This window comes from Schistocerca piceifrons, chromosome 4 (genome assembly GCF_021461385.2).
Source record: "Schistocerca piceifrons isolate TAMUIC-IGC-003096 chromosome 4, iqSchPice1.1, whole genome shotgun sequence".
NCBI lineage: Eukaryota > Metazoa > Arthropoda > Insecta > Orthoptera > Acrididae > Schistocerca > Schistocerca piceifrons.
Window position 1 is genome coordinate 558113704 of NC_060141.1, and position 19973 is coordinate 558133676.

The 19973-nt window shown below is 40.2% G+C and overlaps 1 protein-coding gene across 2 annotated transcripts in view; it reads left to right on the forward strand.

Moving 5' to 3' along the window:
- The window catches only part of LOC124796455 (adhesion G protein-coupled receptor A3), a 197044-nt gene that overhangs the window by 21415 nt on the left and 155656 nt on the right, over positions 1-19973 (forward strand). For both annotated transcript variants that reach the window (XM_047260676.1, XM_047260677.1), the window contains exon 3: positions 8892-8963. In XM_047260676.1, the coding sequence (XP_047116632.1) occupies positions 8892-8963 (72 nt within the window). The remainder of the gene's footprint in view (positions 1-8891; positions 8964-19973) is intronic.

Consider the following 19973-nt stretch of genomic DNA (forward strand, 5'->3'; position numbering starts at 1 on the left):
TCAGAATTATGTGAATCTCTGATTTAACCCCTCCACTACAAACCAGTAGACTGCAATCAATTCTGGGCACAGAGGTGCAAATCAAGAACTGTGCCTTCAGCAGTTCAGCCAGCCATCTAAAGTAGTTGAAGATTGCCTTTGATCACAGATGACAGGTGTCAATTGTTCCAACATGGCTAGAGTTGGCAGCTAGTTGCACAGCCAGATGAGAACATCTGGTAATCATACCTAGTGCACACTGGCCATTCTTCACAACCTGCCAGATATTTTTTGAGAGGTTCGATTATCTGCTTAATATTGGAGCTCCCAGTGACAAGCACACCCACCCTCTTTGCTTACAAAGGAATGATTGGGTGGAAGGGGAGAAGGATTGAAGTTGGAGGGAAGCTGGAACTGTTTTAAACAAGATTCGATATAGGGTTTCGGTTGACTGTTGTTAGTGGGGTGTGTGGTGAAGAAATGTTTCCGGTACTGAGAATGAGTAAAGGAAAGCATGTCCTTTGCAAGTCCACCATGTTTGAACTTAGGTTGTGGGTTAAAGGTGAGGCTTTTATTACTTATTGATGAAGTATTGAAATTTTCTGCAACATTCTATTTATGTATAAGTAGAATGTTCGACAGCAATTTCAACTCTGTATGTATTTTGAGTGTGCTCACTGAATTGGCTTTCATACCTAGTGCACTCTGGCCATTCTTCACAACCTGCCAGATATTTTTTGAGAGGTTCGATTATCTGCTTAATATTGGAGCTCCCAGTGACAAGCACACCCACCCTCTTTGCTTATGTAGACTTGCAAGAAGATGAATCCAAGACACCTAAAACAATGAGGCATCTCATCTTGCCTCAGATGCACTCTCAGCAATTGGCACTGTCTCGCAACAGTTAAGGCATAAGGGACAGCTGTGGAACCATTACCCACATTTGCTGTCAACACAGAGATTCACAACCAACAGCTGTCCATTGTTCACCTGCCCACTATTCAAATGTCAAATCAAACACAATGGAATAGCCAGTGACATAGACTTTACGAGAGATTCCAGAGACACATCAGGCTTTGTGATAGGTTCCAGAGGCAGAATTGGTGCCAAGCGTATGCCAAAGGTATCCAAATGTCACTGGAACCTATGCCAATAGCCTAAAGCCTGTTGATCCTTGGTAATGCAGCTTGTAGCAGTTTCTAGATAGTGACAAAGTCCCTTCGCATTTGCACAGCACAGCACAGTCCTTATCCATCCCACACCACACATAACTATGCAGTAACATAAAAGAATGTACTAATCCAAACAATGGGATACTAACTAGTTACTGCAGGTAGACAGCTATGACAAGAGGTCAATCTATGCAATTTTGTTACTATAGATGGTGTGATTCTACACTAGCAAACTAATTAACTACAAAGAATGAAAAAAGAATATAAAGAGAAGTGTTAGTATCTCAAAAATATTAAACTTAAAGGGGGGAGGGGGGTTGGTGCAAACTGCTGGAGAGAGAGAGAGAGAGAGAGAGAGAGAGAGAGAGAGAGAGAGAGAGAGAGAGCAAGTGCTTTTTGTCACTATGGTAAGTAGAATAATTCAATGTTCCATTTGACTGAGATGACATCAGACCTTTATTAGCTATTGACATGAATCAGAGTGTAGGGTGTACAGTACATGCTCTATTAGTTTCTCCAAAGATTTTTGCTTTGTGTATATTAAATTTTGCATTTCTGTCATTAGCTCCACATCTTTGGCCTTGAATAGCTTCTGTATTTGTGCAGTTGTGCTTGTATTGTTGCTGAACAATTTGATAGTATCTTCAGGATTGTTTCATATTGACCTAAGAGGATTTACAACATTTTCCAAATGTGGAACAGGTTTCTAATTAATCTTAGATATCTTAATACTCTTTACAGAATGTATTTCAGTCAGTACCTCTGACATCATCAAGCCTTCAATATTTATATCACTAATTATGATGATTATCATCAGTGATGTCCTATAAATACCTATTCAAAGTGAAAGTGCAAAAAAAACGGGGGTGGGGGGCCAATAAGTGTCTCATTTCATGTTGCATTTATTGAAATGCCACCTAATCAAAAAGCACACATACACGATGTGATTAAAAGTATCCGGACACCCCCAAAAACATATGTTTTTCATATTAGGTGCCTTGTGTTATCAGCTACTGCCAGGTACTCCATATCAGCGACCTCAGTAGTCATTAGACATCGTGAGAGAGCAGAATGCAGAATGGGGTGCTCCACGAAACTCATGGACTTTGAATGTGGTCAGGTGATTTGGTTCACTTGTGTCATACATCTGTACGCAAGATTTTCACACTCCTAAACATCCCTAGGTCCATTGTTTCCGATGTGATAGTGAAGTGGAAATGTGAAGGGACACATACAGCACAAAAGCGTACAGGCCGACCTCGTCTGTTGACTGCTAGAGAACGCCGACAGCCGAAAAGGGTCGTAATGCATAATAGGCAGACATCTATCCAGACCATGACACAGGAATTCCAAACTGCATCAGGATCCACTGCAAGTACTATGACAGTTAGGCATGAGGTGAGAAAACTTGGATTCACGGTTGAGCAGCTGCTCATTAGCCACACATCATGCCGGTAAATGCCAGACAACACCTTGCTTGGTGTAAGGAGCATAAACATTGGATGATTGAGCAGTGGAAAATCATTGCGTGGAGTTACGAATCATGATGCACAGTGTGGCGATCCAATGGCATGGTGTGGGTATGGCGAATGCCCAGTGAATATCATCTGCCAGCGTGTGTAGTGCCATGAGTAAAATTCGGAGGCAGTGGTGTTATGGTGTGGTCATGTTTTTCATGGAGGGGGCTTGCACCCCCTGTTGTTTTGCATGGCACTATCACAGAACAGGCCTGCATTGATGTTTTAAGCACCTTCTTGCTTCCCACTGTTGAAGAGGAATTCAGGGATGGCGATTGCATCTTTGAACACGATCGAGCACCTGTTCATAATGCATGGCCTGTGGTGGAGTGGTTACATAACAATAACAGCCCTGTAATCGACTGGCCTGCAGAGACTCCTGACCTGAATCCTATAGAAGAGCTTTGGGATATTTTGGAACACTGACTTCGTACCAAGCCTCACCGACCAACATCAGTACCTCTCCTCAGTGTAGCACTCCATGAAGAAAGGGCTGCCATTCACCAAGAAACCTTCCAGCACCTGATCGAACGTATGCCTGCGAGAGTGGAAGCTGTCATCAAGCCTAAGGGTGGGCCAGCACCATATTAAATTCCAGCATTACCGATGGAGGGCGCCATGAACTTGGAACTTCATTTTTGCAACATAGTGTCTGTTTGCAAACAACACCTTAGTCAGTATATACTCAAGAGCAACTGAATTATAATAGCCTAACTAGTAGGGAGCAAATTGTCTTTTGTATTGATGCCACTGTTTACACATTGTAGCCTGGTCTCCACATTACACCGAGAGTATTAGGGAGCTATTCTCATATACGACTTTCACTAACTGTGCATAGCTTGGTTAGATTGACCAGAACTGAGTTCAGTGTGTGCATATCATACTCGATGATGTCCCTGGTGTGCTCAAAGGGACTGAAACCATGTGACCAGCACTCTATATGTCTGTAAAATGGTCCATTCCAGAACATTTCAGAAGTGGTTTGGTGGTGATGCAGGCCACATGTTAAGTGCTGTAGGCAAACAAGGAGATGCACGTAATATTATAGTATGTTCGTATCAAGTTCGCCAGTGAGTGATGATGGAAGGTGTATCAGAGCGTCATTTCATCCAGTGTAAAAATTGCTAGTATGAGAACACAGCGATTAACTGCCTGAATGGTGCCGTACTGGCAAACACATGCTTCACATCATGTGTTTCTTAATGTATCATACCCCATATATAAACAGTAGTGCCATCAGCATAACAACACATATATGACTCATCAGTGTAGCTGCCCTTTTTATTACACTTCAAGCATCCAATGGTGATTTTCCTATGCCCATGCTAATCTTTGTGACCCATGAGTACAGTGAGGAGGGATGCCTTTTGTACCACACACCAAGCTGGTGGCTCTATCACCCTGCCTCCCTCCATTGGAAACGAATGGAGGAGGCTCGGGTGCTACCCGTCTCTTCTAAAAATCATGAGTGCTACAATGTCGCCTTTACTATGACGGAGCTAGATCATGCCCTCACTTCATCCCGATCCTCTGCCCCAGGGCCAGAAAGTGTTCACATTCAGATATTGCAGAACCGTTCTCTTGCAGACAACCACTTTCTCCTTCATATGTACAATCGCATCTGGGCAGAGGGCACGTTTCCCAGATGCTGGCGTGAAGCCACTGTCATACCCATACCTAAGACCGGTAAGGACAAACATCTTCCTTGTAGTTACTGTCCCATTTCTCTCAGCAGCTGTGTGTGTAAGGTGACGGAATGTGTGATTCATGCCTGGCTGGTATTGTGGCTCAAGTCTTGCAATTTACTAACCACTACACATGTGGATTTTTAGCACATCTTTCTGCAGTTGGCCATCTTGTCACCTCAACAACCCATGTCATGAATGGTTTTCTGTGGAAATACCAGACTGTGGCCGTGTTTTTCGATTTGGAGAAAGCCTACAACATCTGCTGGAGGACCGGTATCCTCCATACTCTCAATAGGTGAGGTTTCCAAGGTAACATGTCCCGTTTCCTTGAGGAATTTTTAAAAGTCCAAGTCTTCAAGGTACTTGTGTGTCCTGCCTTGCCGGACATCTTTAACCAGGAAAGTAGTGTGCCTCAGGGTTCCGTCCTGACCATCATACTCTTTGCTGTCGCCATTAACCCTATTATGGCCTGTCTCCCGTCGGGCATCTTCAGCTCCCTTTTTGTTGACAATTTTGCTGTCTATTGCAGTTCTCCACTGACCTCTCTCATTGAGCGGTGTCTTTAGCATTGTCTCGATTGTCTTTACTTGTGGAGCATTGACACTGTTTTTCACTTTTCCACTGACAAAACCATTTGTATGAATTTCTGGCAGCGCAATCAGTTTCTTCCACCGTCTTTACGTATTGGGCCCATTGCTCTTCCGTTCATTGAAACTATGAAATTCCTGAGGCTCATGCTGAATAGGAAACTTTTTTGGTCCTCCCACATGTGTCACCTGGCCACCCGCTGTACCCCATCCCTTAGTATCCTATGTGTCCTCAGCGGTACTTCCTGGGGAGTGGATCGGACCACACTCCACCGTTTGTACCAGTCACTTGTCTGTTCGAAACTAGACTCTGGGTACTTTGTTTATATATCTGCACGTCCGTCCATCTTATGCCGCCTCAATATAACCACCACTGTGGCATCTGTTTGACCACAGGTTCCTTTTACACTAACCCAGTTGAAAGTCTGTATGCAGAAGCTGTCGAACTACCGCTGTCATACCGCCATGATTTTCTCCTCAGCAGCAGATATGCTTGCCATTTGTCTGGCATACCTGGCCACCCATCTTATGACTCCTTCTTCAGTGACTCCTTTGATTGAGCATATGGGGCGGGTCCCCCTTCTCTGTTACTTCCTGGAGTTCACCTTCAGCTATTGCTCCGATGGCTTAACTTCACACTACCTGGCATTTTCCCAATGGGTGTGAACCCTTCACCACCTTGGCTTCGTGTGCCAGCCTTTGTTCACCTTGGACTTCAATCGCTTCCTAAGGACACTACTGCAGATGGGTCCAGGAAAGTTTTCACTTGCTCATTCTTGCTGGAGCCACTGTGATGTTTATGTGGGTCCCTGGTCATACTGGTCTGATGGGCAATGAGGCCGCTGACTCTGCTGCCAAGGCTGCTGTCTTTGAGCCTTGGCCCGCTAGTTCTTCCATTCCTTCAGATGATTTCTGTGTTGCCCTCTGTCAGCAGGTGGTGTCACTTTGGCGTCGCCACTGGTCTTCCCTTCATGGAAGCAAGCTCTGGGTAATCAAACCTCTCCCAGCATCGTATTGGTCAACCTCCTCTCGGCCCTCTCGCTGTGAGGAGATCATTTTGGGTAGTTTGCATATTGGGCACTGTCTTTTTAGCCATCACCATTTATTAGGTGATGATCTCCCACCAGTTTGTGCTCATTGTCCTCAACCATCGACAGTTCAATTCCTGGTGAAATGCCCATTTTTGAACCACTTACATTCTCATTTATGTTTGCTGTCAAAGCTATTGGCCATTTTAGTGAACGACACGTTGGGCTGTCAACCGCGTTTTACTTATTAATCATCATAGTAATATGGCAAAGGACACTTAATCTTGAGTATAGGGCCTTTGTTGTCTCTATGGAGTATTTTATTGACCTTTCTCCAAGTCCACAGTTTTAGCTGTCTTTCCTTCCGTCGATTGGGTGTAATGTGTAGCCATTTTTGATTCCTTTTTTGTCTTCATGTTCCACAGTTCTGACATGGGCGCATATGACCTTAGGTGTCTTTGTGCCCCCCCACCCCCCCTCCCAAAAAAAGAAAAAGAACCAAGCTTGGTGGCTCTGGATGGTATGATTAGTCACTGGTTGCTGCTGTTTAGCACTGACTTGGTAAGTGATGCACTGTACTGTGGCGTGTCGATCCCTTGTTATAAACCACATCTGCTGTCAATATGTTGATGCTTACAGCATTTGACATTATTGTTTGCAGTTTTCCCAAAACTGAGAAGCTAACAGCACATCCTTAACATGATAGCGTGTGAAAGTTGGTATGTACATGACTGTGGATTGAGGATTCCATTTGCACAATTAACGTCTGAGTATGACAGACACCTGGAACAAATTTAGCAATTGTGAGCCTTGGAACATTATATGGAAGCTGTAGAGACAAATAAGAATCTTCAGTCACCAAAAAATTCAGCATAATGTACAGTTTCAGTTCTGATGATGATGGTTCACACTTTCCTTTCCTTTATGAATTGTGGACTCTGTTAAGAAGATCCTTGAAGTGTTTTGATAGCATTCTTAGGTGGCTGAAACAGCATCTGAAGCCCTCCACAACAGTTTCTTTCAAGAAGGTGACTGATCAACCAAACTGATATTTTCTTCGTATCCATAACATATCTTTTTTACTGAATTCATGCAGACAAGCATGGTGTCGCTGTGTAAAGAGCCATTTATGAAACTTGTTTCATAATGCTGGTTCCAAGCAGTGTTTCACAACCTAGTGTCTCCTTGTAACCCACATCTAAGTCTTGGTGGTCTGTGTAGTTAATTAAATAGCACAATTACTGAAATGTGCTGATGCATATCATATTTTCTCAGTTCTTACATGGACGAAATGAGACTGCCCACTGAAGCTTCTCATGTGCTCTGACATTTTTGGGGTGTTTCAATCTATCTGATATAGCTTGAGCTTGTCCGAAAACACATCCCCCCCCCCCCCCTCTCTCTCTCTCTCTCTCTCTCTCTCTCTCTCTCTCTCCCTCTCCCTCCCTCCCTCCCTCCCTCCCTCCCTCTAAAAACATTTTTATTGGGTTCAGGAACCCATTAAAATCTATAGCAATTAGATATACTGATCCAACAGTTACTTAGGCATATGAGGAAAGTTTGATGACTGAATGTGCTTCTTCTTTCATTTATTAATATTAGCTTTCAGAAGGGTAGTCGTGGAAAGGTGGGCAAGTGAGTGGTTGGGAGTAAGAAAAAAAATAAATCTAAACTGGTGAAATAACTTTTCAACCACAGTATACCTCCATCCACTCACTCAGATGGAATGAGGTAATTTGAACTTCATATAGAACATGGTTTTTTAATCCACAGTTACCGTATAAGTATGTGATGCCTGTGGCACTATCTAAGCAATGAGCTACATTTTGATTGTGTGGTTTATATGTTAACCAATAGCTATCTACTGGCTTCTTTGGCAACTTGCTCTCTGAAACTTCATGGCCAGTCTGAGACTTTAACCTTGAACATGACGTTTTGCAGGCAATACTTTTACTGACTGAGCTATCAAAGTGCGAATCACAATCCATCCTCACAGCTTTACTTTTGCCATTATGTCTCTCCTACTTTCCATATTTCATTCTGTAAACATGGTCTGTATTTTAGGCTTTAACACTTCTAAAATTCTGTCAGGACACTGATTCCATCCTTAAACTTTTAGGAAGTGAAATTTAATGGTTTTTTTTTTTTTATTTTATTTTATTTTTTTTTTTTTTTAAAATAGTTGCAACTACCAACACATCATAGTTCATACACTTTAGTTACATTTATTTTCTATCTTTTTTTTGAGAGGACTGTACTATTTCTCGATGATCTGATCTCTCTCTTTTTAAAGTTTTATGTTTTTTATTAGATCATTCTCATAAATGAACAGATTTAATTAATTTGGAAGGATGAATGAACATGCTGCCGAGCACCTTGAAGACTGCAGTTTCAAATTTTTTACCCCATTTCGCCTTACCACATTCCTCTTTTGTAAGCTTCCATCTATTCTATACATTGTTCTAGCCTTTAAAGGCAGCAAATCTGTGCCACTACTCTTTTAGCCTCTCACTCCTGATCAGGAACTCCGAAGGCTCTCTCTCTTACTTCTGTTGTTAAAAAGGAGCTCACTTATGTACATTTCTCTCCTTTGTGTTTCATACTCGAGGAAAGAACTCCAAGCACCAGAATCTTGCACCTTTGCTGTGGATCTTCTGCTATCTTTTAGTAAAAAAGAAGATTTTTATTCCACCAAGGACTTTACATTACCATATTTAGTATTTGAGACCATAAATGTAGATAGTCTGATATGCTTTTATAGAACATTTATTAAAAAATTTATTCATTTTTAGTTAGTTTGAAATTTTTACACAGCACTGTAATTTTTATATATATTTTTTAGGGCTGCATTTCTTCAGAAGAAGATTTATTTTTTTTTCTTAATAGGCTATACATATTTAATGCATTTTTTTTGTTTCAGGGATCTGAGCCGCAACTTCATTTTTAAAGTGGAAAGTGGAGCATTCATGAATTTAACTAACTTGAAACGTTTGTAAGTATTTAATAGTTTTATATTGCACTAAGATAGTACCACAGCTTATATATAGCTCATCTTGAGTATCTTGGCAGTTTATTCCTAGCAAAGGAAAGCAGCAAGATAGTATGAACATTTTTGGTACTTGTTTTCTGTCTTATTTGTAATTAAGTGGCAATTTCAGTTATTTTATTCTTTGTCTGTATTTCTGGAAGTGTTCTGAGCTACTATTACATTTTTAAATGTTGTGATTGTGTGTTTATTTACTGTCATGTTGCTTTCTACAGACTAATTACTGATGCCTGTTCTATTATTATATGAAGGGTAGTCAAAAAGTTCCCAGAATTTCATTATAACTACTTATTATGACAATATAGATACACTTTTACTTAATACCCTTCAAAATAGGCTCCTTCAGTGCACACACCCATGTTCCACTGCTTCTGCTATTGCTGGAAACAATGATAAAAGTCCTTTCAAAGTTCAGCTGTTGCGTTGGTTTTGATGCTTTCTATGGAGGCAAAATGGTTACCTTTGAGGCCCTTTTCGAGCTTGAGGAATAGCCAGCAATCTGCCAGTGCTAAATCCAGCAAGTAGGGACACTAATACAAGAGTGGAATGTTCATTTCTGGTAAGTCATGTCCCCACAAGTGATATGTGGCAGGGAACAATGTCATGATGCAGTGTCCAACCTGGCTTGCCATTTTGAGAGATTTTTTTCTTTGTATTGCCTCTCTCAGCCATTTCAAAACCTGCACATAGGAAGGGCCATTAACAGTTTGTCCAGCTGGTACAAATTCATGGTGCACAACACCTTCATTGTTGAAAAATGCAATGAGTATCACTTTTGTTTTGGATTTGATGTGACATGCTTCTTCTGGTCAATAAGAGGGTTTTGTGTGTCATTCTAATGCTGCCTATTTTGCTCCAGGTCATACATGTACACCCAGGTCTCATCATCAGTAGTGATTGTCTCAAGAAACATCAGGTCCTCTACACTTTTATCAAAAAACTTGGCCACAGTCAACAAATGAGTTTCCATTTGGTGCGGTGTCAACAATCGTGGGACAAACGTTGCACTGACATGTTTCATCTTCAAATTGTTTGACAGGGTGCATGAATGGATCCAAGTCTACAATTCTTGTGCCAATTCATTGATAGTTGATTGTCAATCTGAATCTGATTAACTGTTTAACTTGCTTGACCATTTCTTCTTCTGGAGGTTGATGGTCTTCCACTGTGATACTCATCTTCCAGCGATTCCTGCCCATCCCAAAATCTTGAAAACTTCCCATAAATGGCTGTTTTATTCAAAGCAACTCCCCCATAAACTATTTATAAGGCTAAATTTGCCTGATCTGCAAATGAATTTGATGTTCACCCTTTGCTGGAACTGTGACATCATGCCACCAGATCACCACACTCTGGTACCTGTAAATAAACAAAAAACACTACACAATTTATTGCCGAGAAATCAAGAATAATTAGTTAAATCAGAGTAATCAATTAATGCAGCCTAATATGAGGTACAGCAAAACAATTACAGAGAAATTTTGGGAACATTTTGTTGTTGATGTTGGTGGTGGTGGTGTTGGTGTTGGTGTTGGTGTTGGTGTTGGTGGTGGTGGTTTTCAACCCGGAGACTGGTTTGGTGCAGCTCTACAAGCAACTTTATACTCTGCAAGCCTCTATATCTCCAAATAACAACTGCAACCTACATTCTTATGCATCTGCTAACTGTATTCATCTCTTGATCTCCCTCTACAAGTTTTACCCATCTCCAATATGAAATTGATGTCTCAGAAAGTGTCATCAACTGATCCCTTCTTATAATCAAGTTGTGCCACAAATTATTTGTCTCTCCAATTCCTGTCGGTACTGCCTCATTAGTTATGTGATATACCCATCCAATCTTCAGCATTCTGCTGTAGCACCACATTTCAAAAGTCTCTATTGTCTCCTTGTCTAAACTGTTTATCATCTGTGTTTCACTTCCATATGTGGCTATGTTCTAGACAAACACCCTCAGAAAAGACTTCTTGAAACAGAAATCTATAATCAGTGTTAACAAATTTCTCTTTATCAGAAGTAATTTTCTTGCCATTGGTAGTCTACATTTTATGTCCTCACTACTTTGGCAATCATCAGTTATTTTGCTGCCAAATGGCAAAACTTGTCTGCTACTTTTAGTGTCTCATTTGATAATCTAATTCCCTCAGTATCACCTGATTTAGTCTGTCTACATTCCGTTGTCCTTGTTTTGCTTTTGTCAGTGTTCATGTTATATCCTCCTTTCAAGACACTGTCCATTCTGTTCAGCTGCACTTGCATGTCCTTTGCTGTCTCGGACAGAATTACAATTTCATCAGAAAACCTCACAGTTTTCACTACTTCTCCCTGAACTTTAACTCGTACTCCAAATTTTTCTTTGGTTACCTTTACTGCTTGCTCAATTCACAGATTGAATAACATCAGCTATAGGCTACATCCCTGTCTCACTCCCTTCTCAACCACTGCTTCCATTTCATGTCCACTGACTTGTGTAATTGACATCAGGTTTATGTACAAGTTGCAAATAGCCTTTCGCTCCCTGTATTTTACCATGCTACCTTCAGAAATTCATAGAGCGTATTCCAGTCAACATTGTCAAAAGCTTTCTTTAAGTCTACAAGTTCTATAAACATAGATTTGCCTTCCCGTAACCAACTTCTAGGAGAAGTCTTTTTACTGTTGTACTTGGTTTATGTAGAAAAACTTAAGTATCACTGAGCATACAGTGACATGTTGGTTGGAGAAACAAAGGCCAGTTTTTTGTGGTCAATAATGACTAAGGTCACACAGTGAAAGGCTGGATAGAAACAGAGTCCGAAACACAACAAAGTCGTCATAAGCATACAAGATCAGTCCAGAGTTAATGCCAGAGAGAGAAAATTGCAACATATTAAATGGCATGTTCTGTTGGCTTCAAGTTATACTAGGCAAGTGCCAATCTGTGACCATATGCACGTACTTAAGCACGGAAATCCACCAGAGAGTACATCCATTGTACTCTCAGTTTATGCTGTCTTTGAAGCCAACAGGAACAATATATCTTGCCAGCTGCAGTATCTCATACTCCATATCAATACCGTGGCTTGGAAAAACCAAATCACTGTCATATACAAGACCCCTTCCTCTTAATCAGCATGTAGGGCCATAAGTGGTCAGGCTTTTGTCTTATTTATTGGGGAAAGGAAAAAAGAGGTGCTGGGATTCCTGCAAAAAGTCTCTCCGGCAGCTCAACACCATTATTGGCTGGTTCTTGGACATGTGCTGAGGAAATATGCACTTGCTAATCATATGCCCCTGTCGTGCTTTTTGGGCCCACGTGTGTCAGGAGTGTTTCAGAGGGGATGTGGGGACTGGAAGTGCCTCCACCTCCAGGGACACCTTATTGCTCGGTGGACTGATCTCTGCTACTGTGTTCTATTCAAGAACATGGGTGGGGGGTAGGAGAAAGGGTTGGCAAGTGATGGTGGAAGGAACCGGAACTTTTATCCCAATTGTACAATTTTTCATTTTCTTTTAGTTTTTAGTTAGGAACACAGTCATGATTTAAAATATATTTCATGAAAAGCTGCAATAATATAAAAAAGATAGGTTGCTACTTATCACAGGGAGGATTCATTGAGTGGGAAACAGCCACATTGAAAAAAAAGGCTACTAGATATTAATAATATCTAACAATCTTTTTTTCAGTGTGATTAATAATATCTGACCATCTTTTTGTCAGTGTGCCTTTCTGCCACTCTGTGATGAGTATCAGTTAAACCTTTTCATAGTATTGTCACTCTTTGCTGGAGTTCACATTTTTTCATTGAAAGTTATAGACTTCCTTTGAATTATTATTTATTGATTATTTCAGTGTGCAGGGTGCCGCAAGCAGTTTTCTTCCACTGCAGAAATTTATTAAATTATTAGTGCTTGTAATACGAAGAATACCAGCCAGATTGTGTGGAAGTAGCAGCTAACACAAGTTGATGCTGGTAACTCTTGATTTTTCATAAATACATACTGTGGCAGTGCATATTATTATTACTGTTCGGCAGCTACTACTGACAGCAACACTCATTGAGATGCTGGTAAATTGTCACTGCTTTCTGAAACCATCCTTTCTTTAGTGCTTTTGTTGCATCCTGCCACAGGTCCTGTCCACCAATACAGAGTTGGCAGGGCCTGCGCAATATGAACATTGAAGACAGTGTGAATCTTGATGTTGTTTTAATTATTCTAACCAACCTTTATAGTGGAGATGCAGAAACTCCTTGACTCCTTAGAAAGGTGTAGGCAAGTAGTGGCAAAGAGTTGGTTTTGGCAGGAATGATGTGCCAAAGTAGCAGGTTATTAATTTAATTTAAACAGATTCATTTCTCGTAAACATGCTGACATGTTAGGTGTCTGACCGAGTAGCCTTTGGTATACATTATAAAGTCGGATAGTTTCCTCTAGATTCAGTTAGAACCTCTTCTCAAGATCCTACTCTCGTTACACACACTACAATTTCTATCAGAGATGAGTGCATGTTTTTGCTACTGTTCTGTGAAGTACTGATTCACTAATCACTTGGGCTAAATAACACTAGTTACCAAATTTAAACTTTTTTTCTGCATCTGGTTTGTAAATGGGTGGATTTACCTAATTTTGGGGTGCTGAATACACTGGTAAAATCAGTTTTTCTCTATGACATCACATTTCGTAGATACACAGCAGAATAAAAACCGGTAATAGCGAAAATTGACACAATTAAGTCAAACAAAAATACACATTTAGAATGTGTGAAATCAGTACTATTTTGTATGTATATATGGGCATGATGCCAATAAAAGGTCCTAATTAGTTCAGAAGATATTTTCACCTTTAATTGTCCTTGGTTTCTGAAAAATGCGATGACGGAGCTCCTCATTTGTTTGCCATTTCATCACGCTCCCTAACAAGACCCCAGCCATAGTCACCTGTCATCAAAGGGTTCCAATGGCTTTTTTAACAATGTTCCATGGTAAGAATGTCTTGGTGAAAGCGTTCACCATGCTCATCGCTTACGGCTCCCGATTTTCTGGGAAGAAATCAAGGTGAGAAAGTAAAAAGTGAATTTTAAGCGACATTCTACACCCCATATTCTTATAGTTGTCCAACACATCATTCACAATGCTAACATAGTTTTTGTCTTTTCTGATACCCAAAAAGCCCTTCACAATTGCTTTAAAAGAAGACCAAGCAGCTAATTGGATATCTGTGAGTTTGGTATCAAAGGTTGGATCTTTCAGCAATTTTCTTATTTGTGATCCAGCAGATATGTCCTCCGTCAGCTTTGCCTCGCTTAGTTTGAGAAACTTTTCTTTTAAGTGATTGAGGGCCTCACATTCTTAATCCAGAGCTTTTACAAAGTTCTTGATAAGGCCCAACTTGATATGAAGGGGAGACAAAATGATTTAATTGGGCTCAACCAATGGGGTATTGTTCACATTTACGTTGCCAGGAATATATGACTTCCTTATAGACCATTCCTTGACTGTATAGTGGTTCTTGGTGCCAAACAGCTGTCCCAAAGGCACAAAAAGCAGCAGTATTTCATGAATCCAGCATATAAATCTGTAAGGAGTGCAACAACTTTTAAATCACAGCAGATCTGCCATTCATGATCCTTATATTTGATTGCCTCTAGCAGCAAAGCCATGTTTTCAATAAGTTTCTTTCATGTCAACTGCGTAAGCCAAAAGTACCATTGGAAATGCATTGCCATTATACAGTAGCACTGCTTTCAAGCTGGTTTTACTGGAGTCAGTAAATAGTCGCCACTCCTGTGGATTATGTTGTGCACTTAGCTGCATCATCAGACCATTGACATCTCTACATACACGCATTGAATTCTGCCTATCGAAATATTGAGTGAAGGAAGCACCTCTTGATCTGAAACAGGAAATTTTTGTCCCTGGAGCTAGAACATTCCATTGTTGTAGTCTCGACCCCAAGAGTTCAGCTTGCTGTTTCGAAAATTTTAGATCGCGAACCAAATTGTTCAATTCCTTTTGATTAAAGAGCTGAGGTGAAGTGTCATGATATTGAGGGCAGTACACTTCTATATGTTCAGTACTTTCTGATTCAATTGACATGGTGTCTGGTTCTGTGGCTTTCCGGTTATAGACAAGAACAGGCAACCCCTCATCTTGGGGCACAGGCAAATGCACTGAAGATACATTTAGATACTTTATTTTATGTCTAGTTTTGCTTGAATGTCCCAAAATATTTGTAAGACACAAGTAACAGTCTGAATAATGGTCTTTAGGCTCATGCCACACCATTGGAACAGTGAATGGCATGGCTCCGTGTTTTCATTTCAACCACTTGGTTAAGGTTGTAGTACAGGTTATGCAGGCAATATGAGGTGCCAAATTTTTATCATGATCATCAACAGGGCAATCAGAATACAATTTATATGCCTTCTTAACCTAACCAGTGGTTGGTTTTCTTTGGGCTTTTGGAGTGAATTTCCCACACACATAACAAAAGTTGTTGGGGTGGTTTAGACAGCAACAAGATTTACTAGTTGCCATTTTTCTTAGTGTAAGTTTCAAATACAAAAAGTTTGCACTATCTTTCACAGGAAACACTCACTGAGGATCTCTTTCACACCACTGGATTACCACACCAACCATTTACTGATGATTTATAAATCTTGTAGCTCTCCTCTGCAAATCAAAAACAGACAATTAAACATCAAAACACAAAAACAGCAAAAAGCAAAATACTGAATACGAAAAATAAAAAATCTTTAAATACTCAAAAGTGGTACTTGCTAGAACATTTTGAAAGATATATTCGGATTCTACTCACCAAAATACATACTAGTTGATGTATCACATCCCAGATGCAAAATGGCTGTTGACTAGTGTAATCAATCACTGGCCCCTAGGCCTAATTTCGTACTTGACCTACATTAGAGGAGACAAGTACCAAGCAGTGACTAGTTCCAGCTATTAAAAGAAGTCCTCAGCAATTATTATTTGAGCCAGAGACAGGTTGTCTCTGTTCAACACTATTCTAATGAAAACATAAAGAGCTACTGATCTAGCAGTTGCAGTTGTGTTTATCACAGTGTGTTGCCATCTTCTCGTATTGGAAGTTTTTAAAGCTCCACCAGTAGCTGCTGCTGGGCATCACTGTCTGCTTGATACATCAGTTCCTACTTGATATATTATATTTGAAAGTGAATAATGAATACTGAATCCTTTTATTTCATTCTCAGGTGACTGTGGTTGTGCAGCTTCTTTATCTTTCTGGAACAGTCCATCTACACATGACCACATTAATTCTAGTCTAACATTCCAGATTCAACTTTTCTTTCTTCCTGTCGAGTTTCTCTTCATTTTTCCTATCATATGTTTCACCCTGATCCTAAGCTCTTTTGGCAAGGTGAGAAGTATTAGTGTTATTGGTGGGTATCTGTGGGAGATCGATCTGCACAATTAAGATAGTTGAATGAATATTAAATAAAGAACTTGGCCATGTTCATCTATTGCACAACGGATATCAGTAGGACGTAAAATGGAAGTTTGAGAGAGAATACATAAGGATGTGCTCTGGTAAAAATATCACATTTATTCAAGAACAGCTGAACAAAATAATAAGCTAAACAACTAATAAATGAGTGATGACTGCTGTTTTTCGTAACACTTCCTGCTGAATTATGAAGTCACATTTACAATTGCGTCTTAGAGACACCATTAGAATTTATCTTTGCTTATTAATTATGGAAAGGTCAGAGGAATCTTTCACTTGTGACATTCACGCACTTTTGCACATGTAATAGAAATTCAGGACAAATATAACAATGAAGAAAAACTTCTCCAGTGTGCATGTGGTTGGCAAACGGTTGTTCCCTTGTCTTTAGTGCATGAAGCAAGTGAACAAGAATTCACCGATAAGAATAAACTGTTAATAGTTGCACCATGGAAGAGGTTCTGAAACAAATTTGGAATTTTACCCCGAGAATCAGTAACTGTGACGTGTAATGACACTCACAATCCCCAAACATCTGGTTCTCACAAACAGAAATTCTGGAAAAAAATGAGTGCTAAAATTCAGGATAGCTAACCAAATTGGACAGGATATATTTCTGAGAGATACAATCTGCGAACTTAAGGCTCTCAGATCCATACTTAAAACATGCTGAGATTACAAAGACACGTGGAAACTAGATTACAAACTTATATCTAAATTAGCCAAGTTTCAGAAATCTGTTCAATTATACAATACTCGTGAGATCAACAATGAACTAAATCAGACTGAGTGAGAAGATACGTTATGAGTACACAAGTTTCAACAGAGGTAGAGCAGAACAACAGCTTGCATACGTGACTAAATGCAACTGCTCATAATGTTCCGAAATCAGCAAGACAAATTCTGTGTACCACTTGACAAGATGAGAGAAAGACGTTAATTTTGACTTGAGCTGAAATCTACAAAAATAAGATAATGAATCACCTATGAATAGGCACACTTAGTTGGTGTTGCCGTCTTGTGTCTCCCAGAACACTGCCGAGTGGACCCTTTTTGGAACCCATGCATTCTGCTCTTCCAGAAGTGCCCAGAGCTCCCTTTTGTGTGGTGCCAGTCTGTACAAGAGATTCGTCCAAGATGAACAGAAACCTCTTTGCTACCTGGTATAGGGTTGGCTATTCTGCCACAGTAACAGACTACTTTTACTCCCACAGATCTAGATACTGAAATTTACCTTGTACACTCTCATTCATACTTTTCATCTGGTGAGAGGAGGAAAGGATGTATATACTGACATACTGCCCATGATGTGTTGAATATGCTGTGGGGCTCCAATAATTACCAAAAATCTTAGTAAAATGTGAGGTGAAATCTCTCTCTCTCTCTCTCTCTCTCTCTCTCTCTCTCTCTCTCTCTCTCTCTCGCCTCCCCCCCCCCCCCCCCAAATCTCTCTCTCTCTCTCTCTCTCTCTCTCTCTCTGGTGTTTCTTCTTCTTTTTTGTATTGAGGTGCCAGAGGTGGGTACATTACATTAAACAGAATGACGAAGAGGCTCACGTAGAGACCCTTCATTACACTGGTGCATTACCCATCCTCCAAGAGAAAACCAGCTGCCAGCTGAGTGTGGACACATTATCTTTTCCAGATATCTTATTTACCTTTCCAGTTGTTGTGTACTCAGGCTGGCTTGCATAGTGTGTCCTATGTTTCTCTTTATAATCTAACCTATAATTAAAATATTCTAAGATCATGACACTTCATATGGCTGTTAGATTGGCAAGGCCTGTTTTTAACACAGTGAATACAGTGATCATTGCGATCCCAGAGATGTTTGCTTGAATTCAGGTCTGTGGTCTTTGGAGGCCAGGGAAGTACTTTACATTCATGATTGTTCTCTTCCAGCCATTTGTAGACACTTCTACATCTTGTATATGTTTTATATTGCATCAGTTTGGGCCATCTGAAAGTTATATTACTCTTTAAAAATCAGGTTAGCCAAGATCGTCAGCAATTCTTTTTATTGCTTTGACCAGTGTCAACAGGTCTACATTGTCATCATCGGATCTTGTACCAAGCATGTACAACTAATAATGTTACAAGATGTGATGATGACAGCATGATCTTTCTAGTATGGCCGTAGTAATAAAAAGAATTGTTAGCAGTCTGGGTAATATGATTTTTCAAGAATAATATGTCTACATCTACATCTATATACGTACTCAGCAAACCATCGTACAATGCATGGCAGGACATAACCTGAACCACTACCAGTCGCTTCCTTTCCTGTTCCACTTGCAAATAGAGGGAGGGGAAAATGACTGTCTGTATGCCTCCATATGAGTCCTAATTTGTCGTCTCTTATCTTTGTGGTCCTTAACACGAAATGTATGTTTGTACCAGTAGAATCATTCGTCAGTCAGCTTAAAACACCACTTCTCTAAATTTTCTCAACAGTGTTCCTTGAAAAGACTGTCACCTTCCTTCCAGGAATTTCCATTTGAGTTCCTGGAGTATCTCTGTAGCACCTGCATGTTTTTCGAACCTACTGGTAACAAATCTAGCAGCCCATCTCTGAATTGCTTGTGATGTCTTCCTTTAATCCAATCTGATACGGATCTCAGACAGTTGAGCAGTACTCAAGAATAAGTTGCACAAACATCCTGTACATGACCTCATCGACAGATGAACCACTCTTTACCAAAATTCTCCCAATAAACCGAAGTTGACCATTCACCTTCCCTGCCCATGTTCCTCGCATGCTCATTCCATTTCATATCACTTAGCAGTGTTACACTCAGATATTTAAACAATATGACTGTGACACACAGGACACTACTAATGCTGTATGTAAACATTATGGGTTTATTTTTCTTACTCATCTGCATTAACTTACATTTTTATGGAAACTAGGATCCGAAAAGCATTGTGTTTTCTGATGGTTCACCAACTAGAAATTTTGTCTAAGTCAACTTGTATCCTCTTACAGTCACTCAGTTTTGACACCTTATACAGAAAGAATCACTGCTTCAAAGTCTGTGTGCATGCTGTAATTAGTCTACTGTTTTCTTTTTTTTCACAGTCACTACAGGAGTGATACACAATGGGCTGTGGAGTATCTCTCTGGATTCTTCACTTAATACTGGTTCATGGGATAATTTGCATCTACTCTCAAGAGTCTGCCAATTCAGATTTTTCAACATTTCCATGATGCCCTCCTCTAAATCAAAAAAACCTATTACCATTCATGCTGCCCATGTCTATACACACTCGGGCATGGATGTGTGTGATGTCCTTAGGTTGGTTAGGTTTAAGTAGTTCTAAGTTCTAGGGGATTGATGACCTCAGAAGTTAAGTCCCATAGTGCTCAGAGCCATTTGAACCATTTTTTGTCTGTACACGTTCAGTCTCCCCTGTTAGTGCTACTTGGTATGCATCCCACACACATGAGCAATATTCTAAGATGAGATGCATACATGACTTGAAGCTGCCACCT